We start from the raw sequence: 19,699 nt of genomic DNA, 5'->3' as shown, positions 1-19,699 counted from the left end.
AGCTCCGGGCTCGTGGTTTCTGCTGCGTGCCCAGCTCTGCAGCCTCCCCTGTGCTTTGTGACCAAGTGGCGGGGCCGCATTCTGCCCCTGAGCTTTGGCACTCAAACGCAGCCACTGAGCTGGTGATGAGGAGAAGAGTCTAAGGCAGCAGGAAGCAAACAGCAAAACTAAGGGGTGTCTGGCACTGTGAAATGTGTTTTCCCATAGGAATTTTTGATTCCAAGCAGTGGGCATTTCCCTGCCCTTCCTGCTCTGCTGGGACCCACCGCCTCGCTCACGGTGTGCTGTGGAGAGCTTCTGCCAGACCCAGAGGGAACCTGAGTATCACGAAATGTTGCCTTACTCCTTGCATTTCCCCCTCGTTGTTTTCTAGTGGACACAGCCGCCTTCCCCGCCCCACTGAGCAGCAACCCCCTGACGCCTTGTTTAGAGCGTGTGTTGGAAAGTTTGAGCAACCGCGCTATGATTTTAATCAGCCCCGTGCCAGCCGTGCAGGGGTGTGAGCCAGTTTTTCCTGCCGATCCTTCCCTCGGTGAGCTGCAGCCTCTGCAGCGATACCCGTCACATCTTCCACCCAAACATATCGTCAGGACTGCCTTGAGGCTTTTTTGGGGCTGCAGGGCAGGCGGTGAGAGCCCTGGGCCCGCAGAGATGGGGCTGGGGGGTCTCCAAAGGGAACTGGGGTGGCACAGTGATGCTGTGGTGTGGGGACACAGAGCACCGAGGGGGAAAATCTGCCTTGCTCTGAGCCGTTTCCCAGAGTTCGTTTTAGTTTCTTTAGTGTTTTTTTTTTTTTTTTTTTTTTTTTTTTTTTGTTGGTTGGTTGGTTTGTTTGTTGTTGTTGTTTTTTTTTTTAATGGGAACACAGGATGAGGCAATAACCATCTCAAATCCACCAGCGCTGCTGTACATGCTGAAGAGCGCTCCCCTGTCACCATGCCGGGCTGCGTGGTGGCCTTGGGAGGTGACAAGGACGGGACAGCCCCTGGGCTCTCTCTTTGGACCATGCAATGGTAAAAGCTGAGGACCAAGGTGTGAAGCTACAGCACCAGGCGGAGGCCTGAGGGGAGATCCAGGAGGGTCTAGTTGGGGGCTCAGCCTCCTCCCAGGCTGCTCTTGGGTCTGAAAGTGAGATGTGAGTGAGCCTCAGCCCCGCCGCTTAGTTTCTGAGAGCCTGGAAAATTATTAAATCATCATAAGAATAGCATCCTTTGCCCCAGTTATTAATTTTCCCCAGACACTTTCCAAAATTGCCACCGCATCACGGCTGGGCTCGGTAGAAGCAGGAGGAGCCAGTGAACAGTGCGGTTTCACCGCTGCTTATTTGCGACGTGAATATTAGTCAGCAGGGCGAGCGGGAAGCATCGCTGGCAGAGAAATTAAAGAAGTCTGCAGAAAATATCACCCCGATATCTGTACCCAAACCTTGCGCACCTGCCCCCTGTAAATTCTTTGCTTCGCTAGAAACGGGCCCAAGGAGGCAAAGTGTCCTTCTCCTTCTCCTTCTCCTTCTCCTTCTCCTTCTCCTTCTCCTTCTCCTTCTCCTTCTCCTTCTCCTTCTCCTTCTCCTTCTCCTTCTCCTTCTCCTTCTCCTTCTCCTTCTCCTTCTCCTTCTCCTTCTCCTTCTCCTCCACCTCCTTCTCACTTTCTCCTTCTCCCCCTCCTCCTCCTCCTCCTTCTCCTTTCTCCTCTTTCTCCTTTTTCTTCTCCACTTTCTCCTCCTCCTTGTCTTCCTTTGCCCCTTTCTCCTTCTTTTCCTTTGCTCCTTCTCCCTTTGCTCCTTTTTCTCCTTTTCTCCTTCTTGTCATTTTCTCATTTCCCCCCTCTGATTTTCACCTTCTCCTCTCCTCCTCCCTCCTCTCCCCATCCCCTCCCAGTATCAGCACCCAGCACCCATGGGTGCCCAGGAGACCCAGACACCCCTTCCCTGCCACCCGTGGGCCATCCTTGGGGCTGGGGCCATGCTATGGGGCCCGCGGGGGGAGCGCACGGGGAGGGGAAGGGGCCAGGCCACAGCTCAGCTGTTCCCTGCCTCGGTGAGGAGGAAGCCGGGGGCGGGAGGCAGCCCGGGTTTCCCTGCGGGGCTGAGATGGGCACGTTTCATTTCCACCCCAACCCCTGCCGCGTGTGGCGGAGGACGAGACAGCGCCGTGGGGAAGGAAGCGCGGCGAGAGCCGGGGCTGCGCGGCACGGCACGGGGCACGCGGCACGGGCAGGGGGCCCGCTGCCTCGCCATGGCTCCCGGCACCTCGAGGACCACACCGGGCAACGTGGACATGGCCCTGGCCGGCCTCTTCGTCCTGCTGCTGTGCTGCAGCCCCGCGCTGGCCGGCTGCCACCGGGGTAGGTGGAAAACCCAAAGGTTTGGGGTACGGAAGGGGCAAGGGGAATGGGGGGCGCTCAGCGGAGGAATGGGGTGAAAGGATGGAGAAAAGGGCCAGGTGCTGAGGTCGTGGTGCTGGTGGGGTGTGAGCCTGGCTGCGTGCGTGCCGACCACGGTTGGGGTTTGGTGTTGGAGGTTTGGGTTTGTCAGGTTTCCTGCTCTGGGTTTCATGCCCCCGTGCTTCGCCTCCTGGGGTGGGCTTCATCCTCACCGAGCCAGGCTTCTGCCTCTGGTTTTGTTTGGCGTGAAATTTTGGGAGAGAAAGGCAGGTGGAGAGTGAATGGGGGAGTCTGGGCAGGGTAAGGAAGAGTCCTGGTGAGGCCAGGTCCCCGCTTTGGTGGCATCGGTTGTTTTCTGTCCCGGTGGTGAACACGGGGCTGGAAGCCCCTCGTGGGACCCTCCCCAGGCACCGATGGCAGCTGGTGCCGGGAGGAGGCAGGGACACCTGTAAAACCAGGGACTGCTCGGGACATCCTCCGAGCACTTCATTCATTGCTGAGAGTGGCGCTCGGTAGGAAGCACAGCCCTGAGCCTGCTGAATATTTCCTGTTAAACACAAGAAACTAAGAATACTGCGAAAATTAAAACTCTCGGCATAGGCACTGCCACAGCAAACGCTGCCCGCCGGGAGCTGGAGCAGTTCCCTCTCTCCATCCTCCTGTCTGGTATCGTTTCTCATTTTTTTAAACCCTGTTTTCTAGCTCATCCTGTAATCAAGGAACTGTCCCGGTTCCTTCTCTGCTTGGTGAGCCTGCTTGTACCAGCCTCAGGCCAATGCTGAAGGGAGAGGGCACTTTTCTGATCCTGCTTCCGAGTCTAGGGGCTGGTGTCAGTGCTGATTTCTGAAAAATGGGAAGTTAAACTTCACCGATGGTTTGGATCACGTGTAGTCAGAAAACCTACATTTTTTTTTTGTTTGTTTTTTAATTTTCTTTTCTGCTTTTTATTGCTCTGAACCCAATATAGCACAGCAGCCACCTCTTCCTGCTGGGTCTGCTTGTCCTTGCCAGGACATCACCCGTTCCAGTGGCTCAAGCAGCCAAAGTGAGAGGCAGGCAGAGAGTCTGATGGGCAGGATTAATATTGCTAATTCTTGCTAATTAGGGGCTTGCTAGGGGACAAGAGGGCACTGCTTGGGCTCTGCAGCCCTGGCTTTTCTCAGGAGGTGGTAGAAGGTGCCTGGCCCATGCCTGCAGCCCTGCTGGGACTGGGTGGGCAGAAATGAGGTGCCCCAAACAGGGATCCAGTCCCTCTGCTCGCTTTTGGAGGCGACACCAGCTAGAGGAAGGGTGAAACCCAACGTTAACACCGAGCATGGATTTAATAGCAGTAATAATATTCCTCCCCCTCCCTGAAGTCTGTTTTTTGCAAAAGCTCCTGTGGGTTCATTGTAGGGGGCTCTGCTGAGCCCACTTGGCGCAGGTCACAGGGCTGGCGTGCGAGCAGATTTTTACAAATCTCCTTAAGGGCCTTCAGGAGCTGAGGGTGGGACAGCTGAGAAGTGTGCGGGGACTCTGGCACACGAGGCAGGAGCACGAGGGGCTTGGGAGCCCATCACCTCCGTGCGGGATGGGAGCTGCAGGGGGCTCTCACCCTTTCTGCAGCCCAGGATCCCACGAGGGGCATGGCTGCTCCTGCTACCTGCTGTCACCGTGTCATTTCCTTGCTTCTTCTCTCCCCAACAGTGACCTCCTCCCCAGCCATATTAACTCGCCCCGCAGGCAGCTCAGCCACCTTCTTCTGCAACATCTCCATAGAGAACAACTCCAGCCTGGAGTACAACCTCAACTGGTACAAGGAGACCAACCACAGCAATTCCCAAAAAATTGCTCAGATCAGCCGGAGCATCCCCCAGACAAAGACGGAGAAGTACCTGCTCTCCAACCACGCTTCTGTCTTCAAGATTGAGATCCTGAACCTCCACCAGAATGACTCGGGCTCCTATTACTGCGGGCTGATCGCCTTCTTCCAGTCCAACAAAGTGGAGGAGAGCAACCGGTCCCACCTGGTGGTCACAGGTCAGCTGAACGGGACAGGCTGTCGGTGTCACCCTGCGGTGCCACCCCAGAGGGTAGGGACTGGGGTGGATGGCAAGGAGATGGGGACTCCCGGGCTTGTTCTTGGTGAGAGCCCTGTGGGGTTTTGCACATCAGCTATGGAGTGATGTCCTCCCTCTGCCCTGCTCCCTGAACCAGGGGCATGCTGGTGGCATCTCAGCTGCGGTGCCTCCAAGGGGCTGCGTCCCAGAGATGGAGAAACCACATTCCTGGTGAAGTGTATGGCCCCAGGCAGGCAGCACCCTCCTGGGGAGGACCTGGTGTGGGTGAGGAGAGCACAGCCCTGCCCTTTACTCGTACCGTTGAGGTCCAGGACACAGCAGGCTGTCCTTTCCCTGAGCACCTTGCAGCTGGGTCTGGTCCTGAGGCAGGAGGTCTCTGTCCCCAGGGATGCTCTGGGGAGGAATGAGTACTTACTGATGGCATTCTCTTTAAGAATAGGGGAAAACACTGCAAAATTTAGTCTTCTTACACATCTCCTGCCAGCGTGAGCTGGCCCCAAGATGTGGAGGGGTCTGGGAGGCTTGGGGGCACCGTGTTCTCCTTGGGGATGGGGATGGGGTCCTGCTGTGAGACTGCCTGTGGGTGTCCTGGCCCCTACACTGTCACTGTCACCCCAAGTGGGATCATCCTCACCACCCGCAATGAGGAGGAGTGGAACGTGGCCAAAAAAAAACCCCACATCAGCCCAAATTGAGGGTCCTGGAGGGATGGCGGGGCTGTAGCAGCCAGCCTGGAACCGAGCCCTTTCTGGGGACACCCCCTGTGCTCCCCTAGTGCCATTCAGAGAGATCTTACGCTCCTGACCTGCTGGCTTTTGTCACGGCTCTTGCAGCAGCCCCTGAGAAGATAAACACCACCGAGGAGCCTGGCGTGGAGGACAGCAGCCCCCCAAGCCACATCAAGGCCGTGATCCTGGGCGTCCTGCTGCTGGGCTGCGTGGTCGTGCTGGTGGTCCTCGGCTACTGCCTCGTCACCTACAGGAGAGGAGGTGGGGACCTCGGGGACCCCGCTCGCCGTGCCAAGGGGCTGGGGGTGCTCCAGGGGACCCAGGGGGTGATGCTCCTTCAGGAAACCCAGCTGGGACCTGGGGGCAGATGGATATGTGGGGTGCACGCGGGCTGGTTTGGATGCCCAAACTCAAGTGTGGCGTGTCCCTGTGGGACAGGCATCTCCGTGCTGATGGGACAAGGGTGCTCAGGGCTGCTGCTCGCCCTCCAGCCCACGTGCTGAGGCTCTGCACCTCACCTTGGAGCAGCACCTAAGGACACGAGGGGACTGGCGAGCCCCGGTGCAGCAGCACGATGAGGCTGGGTCAGCCCCAGCCGCTCAGACTGCCTTGGCACACAAGCACCTCCTAACCAAATGTGTTACTTTGCAGATGTGCAGAAACCACCGAGTGAAAACACCGCAGAGGTGAGTTCTCCGCCTCCGACAGCCCGCCGTGCTGCGGGGGAGCGGCGCCGGGTGCGGGAGCGGAGGGCACGGGGCCTCCCTTTATCGGGCTTCTCGCTTCCCCTATCTCCTCCTGGCACCGCGCGATCTCTCCGGCACCGCTACGGCTGCACCTGCAGCACGGCCCCATCGCGAAATCAAAAAACCGCCTGAGGCAGGACGGGGGCCTCTCTACTCCAAGCCTTGCTCAGAGCAAGGTTTTATCTGGTGGGGAATTGTGTTGCTGTGAATAATGGGAGACTCTCCCACTCCATACCCAACTCTTGCTGCAGCTTGGCTTGTTCCCTCTCTTCCTTTTGCTGGGCATTGCCTGAAGGAGGCCAGCTCTGTCTTCCTCCAAGCCCGTTAGGTAGCTGAGGGCAGCCTTCACTCTCCCCTCTCTGGGCTGAGCACTTGCAGCCTCAAGCTCACCCTGTGCCATTGGTGCCCGTGGAGAGGTGGGAAAAGGGACCCTGACGTGCCTGCAGGTGACCCCAAGGCTCAGGGTCTGGTTTCCCTGCACAAATGCCACCCCAGGTCTGTACATCCTACCCCTCTGCATTATTCTTGCCCTCGTGGGATGCTTGTTCTGGCACTTGCTGTACAAAGGGACTCGTGCTGGGAATGAATGGTGCTTCTGGGCAGAGCATGGATCCCAACGGGGCATCCTTTCTCTGCAGAAGGAAGAGAAGCCGCCCGTGGTGTCCGTGTCCACCGTGGACTACGGCGTGCTGGAGTTTCAGTGGGACCCACACACCCAGCTGCCTCCCGAGACCTGCCCGGACGACCAGACCGAGTACGCCACCATCATCTTCCCCGAGGAGAAACCTGTCACACCCGAACGGGGCAAGAGGCACCTGGACGAGAGGACGTGGCAGCCCCCGTCACAGCCCTGCTGAGGGCCGGGCTGGCCCCAAAGCCAGGCGTGTGCTGAGCAGAGCGATGGAGGTGCTGCTGCTGCAGTTCGTGTCGGACAGCGCTGGCTGTGCTGGTGTCACGGCCATGGGACAGGCACCGAGGGACGGGGACAGGTCCCTGCTGGCCTGGTGCTGGGCTCCAGGTGCCTCCGTACTAAGGGCAGGATGGGACCGAGCAGCGATGCCAAGGGGTCTGTGCCAAGGGATGGCCTCTCAGCGTCAATCTCCCACCTCTCCCCGGGGATATCTGGGGCAGCCGCCCTGCGTCCAACCCTGCCGGCAAAGCAGGGCTTTGGGACGGGCTCCAGAGCGAGAACAGGGGCAGTGCTGGGAGCTGCCACCCCACGGGAGCAACATCCCCACCCCAGGGTCTTGTGCCAGCTCGGGGCAGGGCCTTCTGCATGTACTGCTATTTATCGAGCCCCGGGGAAGCTGGCGGGTGCTATCAGACACTTCCCTCCTCCGTGGGGACGAGGGGCACCGCTGGGCATCCCGGGACGAGGATGCTGTGCCTGGTGGGAGCCGGATCCGGCTACGGGGGTGAATAAAGGGGTTGGCACCCGGGCTGTTTGCTGACTCGTGGTGGCAGGCGCGTGGGCAGGCAAATAACAGCTCCTGGCAGCACGCAGGTGAGAGCCGGGAGGCAGCGGCGTCTGTTGTGGTTCCTGGGCCCCTCCGTGCGATAAGCAAGCCGCTCTTCCATGAAGCTGCTCTTAATAATTTAGAGAACGAGCTGCTCCCTGCTTCCCAGCCCTGCCTGGGTGCAGACGGGGCTGGGGCAGCCACAAAAAAGCCCCCCACTCCCCTGTCTGGGCTCAGCTTGGGGTTTCTGCCTGCCCAGCTGGGGACAAGGTGCCGGGGACTGGCTGTCACCACGCAGGGTGATGCTCATGGTGTGGTGCCTGGCACAGCCCAGCTGTGAAACTGTCTCCAAACTTCCATTTTTCCCTTGAAAGCGATGCCAGGGATGCGCAGCCCAGCCGAAAGCTTACAGAAACCAAAAGAGAAAGCAGCGGCAGTCGCTAGAGACTGGAGGAGCCCTGGTGAGAAGCAGGCTTGGAGGCAGCAGCGTCCTGCTGGGAGACCATGAAACCCCAAGCAAACAAAGGGCCATTTGCATACTGCACCTCGTGGCACTGTCAGCAGCTTTCTTTTTCCGTTACCACAGCTAAAAGTAGCATAGCCTTGAGACAGCAGGCACCAAGGGCTGTGCCCTCTGGGGGCTGTGACACCCATGAGAAGCCTCCAGAGAAGATCGTACGGGATGAGCATCCATCCAGGGTGGCTTACATCCTTCCCTAGGGCAAGACCATGGATGTGGTGGCCCTGCTCAGTCCCGTGACCCTCTGCAAGCTCCCCTGGGGCAGTGGCACATCTCACCCCGCGTTCACACACGTCACAGTGCGGCTCAGTCCATCCGGACTCGGTGCAAGGAGCAGCTCCGCTCCTCGCCCTGCAGCAGCGCCGCGCTGCCCCAGCAGCTCAATGGTCGTGCAGGAGGCAGCTGCAGCAAACAAGAAGCAGGAGCTCAGTCAGCAGTTTTGGTTCTGCCTTTCCCGTAAGAGCACACGCAGGAGGGTGGGCCCTGCTTCATTTTTTCCACCCTGCCTCTTCGGGCAGCAGGGGTGCCAGGCACGCCGTGGGGGCTCAGCACTTCATGAAAACCCCAGCGAGCACCCCGAGCCACTGCAGCGCTGTGCCCCTCGGGGCACCCAGCAGCCTGGCCATCACCCTGTGCCTTGCAGGGATTAAGGCAGTGGGGCTGGGGACATTTGGGGGGCACGGTGGGGATGCCCCAGGCACCATCTCCCACCCCTGTTTGCAGGGCAGGGTGCTAGTGCTAGTGCGAGTTTCCCTGTTCTGGCTTTCCCAGCCCCACCATCCCACATCCCTCCTTCCCAGCCCCTCTCCCTGTGTCACAGCCCTCCTGCTTTTGCCCTCCTCCATGCCCACGCCGGCTGGCCTTGGCACCGACTTGGCACCCTTTTTCTCTGCTCCGAATTGAGCCAGGACCCCAGCAACTCATGTCCACCCCTGCTAAGGTTTGCATCAGGTTTTCTGGGGAGGCTGAGCTGACACCCTCACGGACTGACGTCCTGCAGGCACTTTAACTCTCCCTGCCTGCACCAAGGTTGGGCTTTGATGGGTCAGGAAGTTTTGGGGGGATTTGGCAAATTCTGGCCTTTCTGCAGCAGCTGCTTTGCATTGCTGCGACGAGGAATGATTTTAATGGTCCTCGGTTTAGGCTGCAGAGAAAAAGCTTGCTGCAGAGCAGCCAGCCAGACCCCCAAAAACCTTGCTCTGGCTTTGAGCTCACTTCAGCCTTGTGGCCACCAGAGCTCACCCACACCCTGCAGCCGTGCTCCCAGCCAGCCCCGGTGCTGTGCAGGACGGGGAGCAGCCTGGCTGGCTGCAGCCACCGCATTTCCTGCTCTCTTGGGTCTGTCACAGCAGCCACTTCCAACCACGGCCACCCCACACTTCCTCAGGGCAGCGGGGCTGTCACTAGCATCACTGAAGTGCTTTGTCAGCATCTCAGGTGCACCCAGAGAGCAGGGCTCACCCCAGCTCCAGTCCAACGGCTGGGAGACCTCCGAGAGCTGGGGCTGGTCCCCATCAGCACACACAAGAAGCTTCACATGCAATAAAGTACCTGAGCAAGCAAATGTCCCAGCAGAGCTTTTTAACCCCTCACTGTACCTCCTTATGTAGCCCAGCTGTGGTCAGAGGTGATAGGGAACATGTGAGTCCCTTAACGATGCCCTAGCCCAAGGGCTGGGTTTTGAGGAAGCGGGCAGGAAGGTGGAGAGGAAATCCTCTGCTGCTTGCAGGAGTGTCTTCGAGGAGAGCCATGCCAAGGAACATCAAAGCCCTGTTCCTGCAAAATAGGGCATTGCACGTGTAGGGGAAAGAAGGGACAGTAGGGCCACATGGCAATAAGGTCACTTAGAAGCAAGCAGCGTCCTGGTCACTTACAAATGTGGAGAGCTGGGAGGTTTCACAGCAATGTTTTGGTTTTTGGAAGGGCTGGGCTGCAGGGGGATAGGTGTGCGAGTTGTTGGCCCCTGGGTTGGTGAGGTGGTGACCTCTGGGTGCGACTGGCCCCCCAGGTGTGGTGGCCAGGGAGCATCTCCATGGCCCTGTCATGCTGGGAGAGTGGCTGAGGTGGGATGAGTGCTGCAGGTGGTCGGATGTGCTGCTGGGCAGCTTGCCTGGACCCCTAGCCACAGCCCATCTGCACCACCCCAACGTGTCCTGATGGGTCTGCACCCACAGCATCTCCTCCATCCCATGCAATCCCACCGAGAGCCCTGCCCTGCCTGCGACCGAGAGTGCTGGAGGCTTGCCGAGCATCTGCGTTTCCTCCTCCTGCCCTCATTTTGCTTTCTCTAGTTTTGCTTTGAGTTGGCTCCATGGTTTCTCCTTCTCTCTCTTCCTCCCTTGGGAGGGATGTGCTGCTGGAGGGGCTGGCTGGCTGAGCGGTGCTGAGCCCTGCGCCCGGGGACAAACCCGCTGCCACCGCACCGGGCACAGCCTCCCCGGGGGGCTGAGCCCTCTCCTTACACCAGGGGGACCACCACGGGGCCACCAGGCCAACGGGGCACCAGAACCCACTCGAGGTGGTACCCGATGGTGTTTCCTCAGCTGATTCCCCCCTTATATCCCTCCCCACTGCTCAGCATCCCTCTCCATCCCAAAAGGCTGGGGGCAAGGCAGCGATGTCCCCTTTCCACAGCCCATCTCGGGCATGTCCCCATTTCCTTGGGATCTGATTCTCCGTGCCTCAAACCCATCCTGGGACAGACCTGCCTTCTCTAAGGGCTCAGCCGTGAAGAAAGCCCAGCCTGGAAGGGATGCTGGTCCCTAGAGGACATGGGCCTCGCCGTGACGGGGTGACAAGCAGTGGCACCAGTGGGGGACAGGGGCGCAGGGAGCTGGCACGGTGCTGGCTCCCAAGAGGGTACAGATGCCAAACTTGTCATCTGCATCAAGGAAAGGGAAAAAAGAGGATCCAGGAAGCTACAGATGAGTCAGCCTCGGTACCCGGAAAACCGCTGGAACAAATTAGTAAGGCCACCAAGCGGTAAACACCGAGAGGGCAGCGCTGGGACTGAGAACGTAGATTTAGCAGGAACAAATTGTGTCAAACCAACCTAATGCTCTTTTCATTAGAGCTGGGTGGTGCAAGGAAACTGGGAGTGATGCTATCTTTGTGCAGTGTGTTATGTTACGTTCTCGTAAGCAAATTAGGGAAATGGGAAATTCTCCCACTGTGGGTGGACCGCTACCTGAGAAGCTATATCCCCAAAAGAGTTATCAATAGCCTGTGATGGCAGGCTCTTCAGATAGGGTTTTTCCAGGGAAGGGATGTGCGTGGCCCGAATAAAGGCAGCCTGCTCTTTAGGGAGGCTGTGGAGGCCATCAGGGTTAGAAACCAAATCCACGGGTGAGCTGGAGGAAGGAGCAAAAATACCCTGAAAAAAAAAAATGTTGGCGCAGCGAGAGCTGGGAGGGGAGGAGAGGAATCTATCCACCTCCCTCCTCACGCCCCAGCTCACCTGGGGGTGGGAACCGAAGCCAAAAATAAATTCGGGCTGTGTGAAAGTGGCAGGGAAAGCACCTCGCGGGCTGTGCCTCATCTTCTCCTTCACGCATCCCGCGGAGGAGTCAGGGCTGGAGCTCTGGGATGGAGAGGGCTTGTGGGGTCCGGCCCCGTGCTGGGATGGGGCTGATCCCTATTACCCACCAGGGCCGTGCCGGGGGTCCCACAGGAGCTTTTTTTTTTTTTCCAGGCAGGTGCCAGTAAGCATCAGGGCGCTGGGGCAGCGCCGGGAGGTGTGCGCCGAGTGGAACAGGACGTCAAAGCAGTTTCAGCTCTGTGGGTGGTTCTGGGAAAGTCCCTTCAGTGCCGGCAAGCACCGGGCTCTGACAGAGGGAGCAGCGCCCGGCTCCTCGCAGAGGGCTCTGCGCCCCGAGTCGAGATCTGAGTCGTGTTGCCGTGACGCAGCGGGGCAGGCTTTCCATGACAGCGGGGTTTTGGAGGCACCCGGCCCCCCGAGCCCGAGGGGCAGCAGGGAAACGGGGAGCAATGCTGGCATCCCTGGAGCCTCCCCTTTTCTTTTTCCCCGCATTCATCCCCTGGGATAAATCTCAGCCCCGAAAGCAGAGGGGCTGAGGGGGTGGGCAGGTGCTGCAGGGGGGTGGCCCTGTCCTTGCTGCCCTGTTGCAGGATGCCAGTGGGTCCCCGTGGCAAGGTGCTCGGGTCCCATCTGCAGGTTAGGGCTTTGCTAGCTCTCCGTAAAGGTCCCGAAAACTCCAGCTTGGCTTCTCTGCTTGCAGGAAATCTCCGTTCCTCCCTCCTGGCCCTGCTCCCGATGACAGGGAGGGATTGCTGTTAAGGGTGGAAGGACCTCAAAACGAGGATTAAACAGGCACAGGAGGCAGTGTGGCTGCAGGGAACCCTGCTGCTTCTCCAGCCTCTGGAGGAGAAGCTCGGCATCGTCCTGCGGAGCTGCTGCACGCCACACCTGGCGAGGGGTTACAGCCCCTGTGCACAAACCGTGGTGGCCCACACGGCCTTTTTCAGGCACCCAACACGATTTGCTGCTGTAATTCTCCCCAGGGGATGCATCCTTGGTGATACCCTCTAAGGCCAGGCGCTTTGGGGAGTTTTGCACCCTCTCTGTGCAGAGGATGGTCTCCTCTGGATCCTTCAGGCTAGACGAGGTGGTTTCACATCGAGGTGGCTCCACCGGGCAGCAGATCCTCCCCCAGCTTCTCTCTCAAGACCAGGTGCCATTCAGCCCCTTATCCGCCCACCCTGTGTGGCTCCGGGTGGGATGCCCGGCGATGGGGGAGGCAGGGGGGTGTCAGCAGCCCCGGCCCCGCTGCTTTCACCTCTCGGCACAGAGCTCACCTCCCCACTTTCGGTTTTATGTGCGGTGCCATCGTCCCCGACTTTCCACTCTGTGGTTTCGTGTCAGGCTTTTTCTGCTCGAGTTGGCTGAAAGTTGTTAAAAACACCCCATGTTTGGTGGCAGCTATTGAGAGAGATAAATGTACCTGGGGTTTTGTCAGCTGCTGAGCTCTGCATTTTCGGTGGGTTTTGCTTCCATTATTCCTATGCTGGGCCAAATCTCTGCTGATTCTGCCCCATTGCTCTGATATTGGTGGTCCTGGCCAGCATGGAGGTTTTGCATTTTGAGCCTGTCTGCCTACGGATGGAGCAGAGATGACAGCTTCAGCAGGGATGGGAGCTTGCCCCGTGCCCAAGTCTTGCATGCAAAACGCATCGGGGACAGCTGCCTTGGCTTTGCTTTGGGGGACTTTTCACCTGTCCAGGTGTGGCACAGCGTCAGCTGAACCAGTGGATGCAGGGAGTGGGCTGGGGTGGTGCTGCTCACATGGGAGCAAAGGTTCCCGTCTCCAGGCACCGGGATGTGACTTTGTACCCACGAGGGAGGGAAGAACGGTGTGGGGCACCAAGAGCTGCTCACGTGTCAACGCCCAGAAGCTGCAAGCTTGACCTTGGCCACCGCCGCTTCCCCGGCTCCAGGCAGGACCATGAGGACCTGGCAGAAGATTTTTGCACAGAAGATTGCGGAAATGGGCGTGGAGGAGCCGTGGACAATTCAGGAGGATGGCAGCCTGCAGGTGCACAGCCCCAAGCATGGCCGGAGGGAGTATTTGCAGAAGCATGCAGCCGGGAGGTAGGGGCTGCCGAGTCGGTCCCCTTTGAACCACCACCGCTGTCCTCCCCAAAAAGCCTCCCGATCCTTGGGCTGCAGCAGGGTGACCTTGGTGGAGGGGTGCAGAGCCCTGTGCCACAGCACCCTGCAGCCCAGGGGGCAGGAGGGGATGCAGAGAGGGGTGCTGGGCTGCCAGCCCCCGTACGTGTTGTGAGAGACGAGGAGCTGCAGGTTTCTCCCCTTTTGACTGCTCAAGACATCTCCTCACCTGCCCTGCGGCCTCCACCCACACCTTCCTTCTATTTTGCTTCTTTTTCGACTTCCCCTGCCCCTTGTTGATGCTGGCTTTCCGCTGAGATGTGCTGCAACAGCACGGGCTGGGGGCTGGAGCCCCAAATGGAGCTGGTGCCGGATGCTTCCCTCCCCCAGGGCCTCTGCTTGGGGTGGCGGGGTCCAGATGGGTGAGGGCACCAGGCTCATCCTAAAATCTGTATAGAGCTTGGGCCAGCCCCCAGCTCACCTTGCTGAGCTACCCAGGCTGGTGTCAGGCCCACGGGGGAGGACAGGCCATGGGTGTCCTTGCGTGAAGCTGATCCCTCAGCCCCAACTGCCCTGGTCCCTACTGATGGCGTGGGGAGCTGCTGGGCTGCAGCAGGGAGCCGGGGATGAGCGGGTGTCCCCTGTGCCCCCCGGCAGGTTCCAGTGCTCCCACTGCTTACGTGAGTGGTCCTCAGCCAAGGTGCACATCCTCTTCCACATGTGCCAGGGCAAGGTGAGGATGCGAATCTTCCAGCAGAGCTGCCGGCACTGCTCCAGCGCCCTGCTGGAGGAGCCCAGTTTCAGCCAGGAGAACATGGAGAGGATCCTACACAACCTGGTGCTTCAGATCCTTGAGGACTTCTACGAGGTGCCCGTGCAGCCCTCTGATCTCATGGAAGTGATGGTGGACACCGTGCCGGCGGGGCCACACGACAGCAGCCACTGCGAGGGCTGCCGGCTTGGGGCTTGCTCCAAGCCACTGGTGGCCCCGAAGACACCAGCCTGGAAGCCCAGGAGGCATCTGGGCACGGCCACGAGCCCTCCACTCCAGCTCTTCAGCGACTTTCCCAAGCAATATTACTTTAGTCCCCTCTTTGTATGTGTTGTGCTTGTGATCCTCTTCATTGTGTTATTTCTTCTTGAAGTAGTGGGAGCTGGAGCTGGCAAAGGGCAGCTGGGGTGATGGCTGTGGGGATGGGGATGATGGGGGTGGTGGATGGAAATTTGGGTGCCCAGGGCCAGCCTTTTTCCCTGTCTCCCCAGCACACAGCGGTCAGGGACGGCCACCACCACCCTGCTTGGGCACCTTGGCTCCAGCTCGGGGGAGCCTGGTGGGTCTGATGGCTTCCTTTGGGAAATATTCTGCATGAGGATGACCCCCCCCCAAAAAAAAAAAAGATGGAGTGTACCTGCAAGAATAAACCAGCTCTTTGTCCTCAGCATTTGTGCTTTTGTAATTTCTCCAAAGCCTTTTTCTGGGTATGTGCGACCAGCTCAGCTGGAAGCAGGGGATTCCTTTATCAGCTCGTAGGAGACATCCCAGTGCTCTCCTGGCTCAGCCTTAGTGAAGATGGGTACCCAAAGCAGCCGAAGGACACCTGAAACCGAAGGTTTGCAGCAAAAGCACCGGGAGCCAGCAGCACCTGCCCGATCCGTACCATGCAGGTGGTTTGGTGACTTTGTGCCTCGGTTTTCTCACCTGTAAAATGGATCCCAGCCATGCCGTGGGCATCCCCCTTATTCCTTCCAGCTTCCCACTGCCCTGGAGACGGGTGCCATGGGGCCAGGCAGGGATCCTGAGTGTCCCCAGGTTGCTGCAGCAGCAGGGCTGTGGGTGACGATGTGTCTTTGTGCTCCTCTCAGTGCTGCCCTGTCTCACCACCAGGGCTCTCCTCTCTTTCGGCGCCTGGTGATCCCGATGTGAGCACTTTTAGAGCTCAGCCCAGGCCATCAGCCTTTTCCACAGCCACCCAGACCAGGTTGAGGTGCAGATGGGTGCAGATGAGGACCTTCGAGCAGTGTGTGTGTGTCCCTGAGCCCCCACGGACCAGAGCTGCATTGCTTATTCATCTCTGCCCTTCTCTCTGGGGTTTTCTCTGTCCCACCAACTCTCTCTCCCTTTCCCCAACCCTTTCCTCCTCTGCTTCCCTCAGCCCCAGCGCCAGCAGATGGAGCTGCGAGATCTCCGGCACGGCACTGGGAAGCACTGGGACCAGTGTCTTGCCAGCACTGGGAGGGGACAGCCCTCCCTAAAGGGGGGCAGCCCTCTCCCCCATCCCAGTGCCCTGCTGGCTCCCTGCGGCGTGGCTCCCCCAACCCATGCCCTTTGTGGGTATGGTGCCAGCCAGTTGAGCTGGTCTCTCACTCTGATTTTTCCAGTCTTGAAGCACTGGAGAGAGATGCACAAGTGATGCAAATCACCATGTTTCCTGAGCATTTTGGGCAGGAGAACCTGAACATCCCCATCTTTCTGGAGGTTTCTCCTTGCTCAGGGCAGCCAGGGGCTGAGCTGTGCTGCGGGAGATGCTGCAGATGTTGTCCCTTCCATCCCAGGGCTGCCCTGGTGCTGGGACCAGCCCTCTCCCCGCCAGCGTTATGTCATGAAGGCGGAGACGCTGCCAAGTTTCTTGCTGCCGTTGCCCCTGGCCCTTTTCTTTCCATGCTGAGGTTTTCCCAGCCCCAGTCGGTCCCCGTGCCTGGCTGCCTGCAGCCTGCCCAGCCACCCAGCTGCAGGGGGAACTCCCTCGCCTCCTCCTGCGAAGCCAGCTCTGGTGGAGACTGCATCCCTGCGGGGGTCCTTGTTTTCTTGCTTGTGTCTCTTCTGCTCTTTTGCAAGGGCAGGGCATCCCTTAACCCTCCTTAAAATGTTCTCTGCACACACCCAGGCTCCTTTCACTCATGGCCTTGCACGCATACGCTGCTTTTTCCCCAGTCCCCTTGCTGACGCTGCCTGCCTGTCTCCTTGTGCTGTGTGTGTTTCTGGGGGGGCTCTGCCCCCTCCATTGTGCAGTTGCTTCATCCCCTTCCCATCACTCAGCAACACCCATGTATACATGGACTTCTGAGCCACAGCCTCATTTTTGGGCTTTTTTTTTTTCCAGCATACTCCGCTCTGATGTGCAGTTGTGCCGATCTCCCACAGGTTTCTTAGCAAAGTGCCCTCTGTGTGCTGCTCTCCATGGCTCTTGGCACTTTTGGAGGTCAGAGCAAGCCCCCCCAGCTCAGCGCAGTGACCAGGGAAGGTGAGAGGCATGGAGACAGAGAGCCCAAGGAAGGTGGCTGAGGGATGAAGGATGCTCTCCTGGTGGGTCCTGGGCAGGTCCTCACTGTCCCTCTTGTGCCACCCTGGTCTGTCCAGGGCTGGGCTCCTCCGCAGCTAATGTCTGGTGCTTACACTTGGCCGGGGATGGGCAAACCTCACCCAGGGCCATTTTGCTGGATTTTTACCATAACCTAACTGATAAATTGCTCTCTCTGTGCCTGTCTCCCTGGCGAGAGGCTCTCAGCACCCCGGCAGGTCATGAGGTGCCAAGGAACACATGGCCAGCTGCTGCTTTTGCTGTTCCCCTCTGCTGCCCGCTCCCATCCCCATGGCACTGGGGCAAGGGGCTGGCATTTGGTGGCATGCAGGGGACACGGGCTGGGTGGCATCGGGGACTTCCCAGCAGAGCTGTGGGAGGGAGGAGGAGGAGGACAGGCTCTATGTGTGATGGGTATCTTGTGGGCAGCAGCGTTTTGTAACTTGCCTGGGAGCTGTCTAGGCACAGGTCCTGCAGCTGATGGTCTGATGCCCAGGGGACCATCTTTTGCTTTTGCTTTTTCTTTCTCCTTCCGTTCATTCTTTGGATGTCTTTGGACATGCCAGCACACCCGGGCGTGAGCAAGCCTGGGCAGCCACCCTGCTGTGAACTCCGAGGAGCTCAGTGGTGTTATTCCAGTCCTGTGCTGTAGGAAAATGAGGGCCAACAGCCCAGCTCCCAGCCCTGGATCTGGGCACAAGGCAGGAAACATGCCCGTGGCTTAGGCTCTCTCCAAAGGCTGGATTTTCACAGCCTGGGGAAGAGATGCTCAGCAGAGCTGTGTCCCTGCCCCAACTTCCATCGTGTTTGCTGCAGAGCCCCTGCTGTGAGGATGTGCTCTCTCCCAACAGCTAGCAGGGACGGGCTGCTTCTTCACCCCTTTTAAAACTAAAGTCCCTTACCTGTTATTTTTTCTGCATGCTGATTGAACCCAGCTTTAATTTTTATTCTCTCTCGCTGCGCTCTGCTCCGGCCACCAAATCCATCTTTAATGACACGCGAGGGCTATAAATAATTGAAGGGCAGGCTCTCACCTCTTGCTTTTCCCTGCAGTTTGCATTCCTGGGCAGTCCAGGTCTGCCTCAGCCCATGAAGCTGCAGGGGCTGTAGCTGAGCAGGCACACTGCCAGCCTGCACACGGGGCAGAGCCCCTCAGCATCCGCCCTACACAGGTGAAACCACAAATGCCGGTGGAACCGCAGCATTTCTCCCCTCGGTGCGTTATCTCTGATCCCCAAGTAGCTTAAAATAAACTGACAGCGTAAACGGAGAGCCCAAGGGCTTTGGAAGTCGCAGTCGGTAGTGACTGGTGGTGGATGCGCTGCTGGACACCAGCCCAGCTGGCAGAGATGAAGGGCGATTTGCAATCCTGGGGGATTTCGTTAGCATTTCCCCCGTGATGCTTAGGAACAAGAGATATATTGCAGGCGCTTCAGTTTAATTGTTTGCTTTCAGGGATAAATATTTTTTTTTCCCCCAGCACTTCTGAAGAGGGAGTTTATTGAAAGCCAAAGGGCTCAGCGGTGTTGCAGGATTCCCGGCCTTGAGAGGCTTCTCTGCAATCTGCAGCCCCTGGGGACCGTTTCCGAGCTGCCTTCAACCTGTGCGTTGCCGCGGGGCAGGGAGCTGGGACACCCCTGGGCAGCGGTGAGGAGGCGAGCCCTCCCCTTGGGTCCGCAGGAAAACACTCCTCTCCTCCACAATTCTCTCCCTTTTCTGGGCTGAGGAATCTGCTTTATTTCCCTTTTTCAGGTAGGATATCCATGGGTCCACATCAACACCTGGGCTTTAGCAGCCCACTGCATCACCTGCTGGGCTCCCCGTGCCCGGGGACACTGGTGGTTGGAAGTCAGTGCTCCACCGCTGTGACCTTCCTGAGCCACTCCAGGCTCCGGATGACACTGGAATAAACCCCGTACTGCTCCTTCACCCCACAGCCATCCCCCCAGGACACTGTGCCCAGCAGCTGCCACTGGCTCTTCTCGGGGCTGAAGGTGACCATGGGACCGCCTGAATCTCCGCTGCAAGCATCGTTCCCACCTGCAAGGGGTGCAAACTGCTGCAGAACCTCTCCAGGAACCCAGACACCCTGGTGGAGTGAACTGGAGGGCTTGCAGGGAGCAGGGACTGGGATGTGAGGCTGGAAACAGCACGGATTTTACCTTCTTTCTCCCCAGCACAGAGCATGTCATCCGTCACCGTCCTGTGGAGCCTGGCGTAGGCATCTCTGCACTCGCTGTGCTCGACAATGGGCACCTCTACCTGCAACACAAGTGCTTTGGTTCATTTCTTCCTGCCTCCTCCATCCAGCCCCCTCTCACCACTTCCTGAGCCTCCAGCTCTTCTCACCAAGTGCTGCATGAGCCCCAGCCCCATGGAGGGAACCCCACCGTGATGGGGACACGGGGCAGTGCCATGTCCTGCTGAAAATTATCTCTGTACCAGCCCCTGAGGCCAGCTGTAGCTCTCACCTCCATCAGGGTTTCGGGAAGCCGTTGCAGGAAGGGTTTCCCCCAACCACTGACGATGACCAGGGTGTCTGAAAGGGAAAGGGAAGATGCTGCACTGCTCACCGTGTGTGCTGCCCTTGTCTGGTGGTTCTCAGATGCTGGATGCTCCTCCTGCCCACCTTCAGGCTGTCTCTGCCTCCCACCTCCCTTCTCCTGAAGGCTGCCCCTGCCTGGCAGCTCCTGCCCCAGCTCCCCCATCCGAGCTGTGGTTCGGGGCTGGGGAGTCCCATAGCTGTGCTGGGGAGCTAAAAGAGACGTGTGGAGCAGGTAGTAAAACTGCCTGGACCTCACACAGGTGTGCAGCAGCTCGGGGAAACAGCTGTCAGGCAGGATGTCTGGGCTACACTTTGATAAGGGACAAAGGGGTTGGG

At 58.8% G+C, this 19,699-nt stretch overlaps 2 protein-coding genes across 2 annotated transcripts; both read left to right on the top strand.

Moving 5' to 3' along the window:
• Positions 1–2,234: 2,234 nt before the first annotated feature.
• On the top strand, positions 2,235–6,773 carry PDCD1 (programmed cell death 1). The gene is made up of 5 exons (XM_032192857.1): positions 2,235–2,343; positions 4,069–4,401; positions 5,276–5,431; positions 5,822–5,856; positions 6,555–6,773. The coding sequence occupies exons 1-5, from the start codon at positions 2,235–2,237 to the stop codon at positions 6,771–6,773; spliced, it is 852 nt and encodes a 283-aa protein (XP_032048748.1).
• A 6,582-nt stretch (positions 6,774–13,355) lies between these two features.
• LOC116492505 (receptor-transporting protein 3-like) lies at positions 13,356–14,702 on the top strand. The gene is made up of 2 exons (XM_032193275.1): positions 13,356–13,501; positions 14,177–14,702. The coding sequence occupies exons 1-2, from the start codon at positions 13,356–13,358 to the stop codon at positions 14,700–14,702; spliced, it is 672 nt and encodes a 223-aa protein (XP_032049166.1).
• Positions 14,703–19,699: the final 4,997 nt, after the last annotated feature.

Source organism: Aythya fuligula, chromosome 9 (genome assembly GCF_009819795.1).
Source record: "Aythya fuligula isolate bAytFul2 chromosome 9, bAytFul2.pri, whole genome shotgun sequence".
NCBI classification, from domain to species: Eukaryota; Metazoa; Chordata; class Aves; order Anseriformes; family Anatidae; genus Aythya; species Aythya fuligula.
Note: the sequence above shows the minus strand (reverse complement) of the source record. Positions and strands in the feature narration are given on the sequence as shown.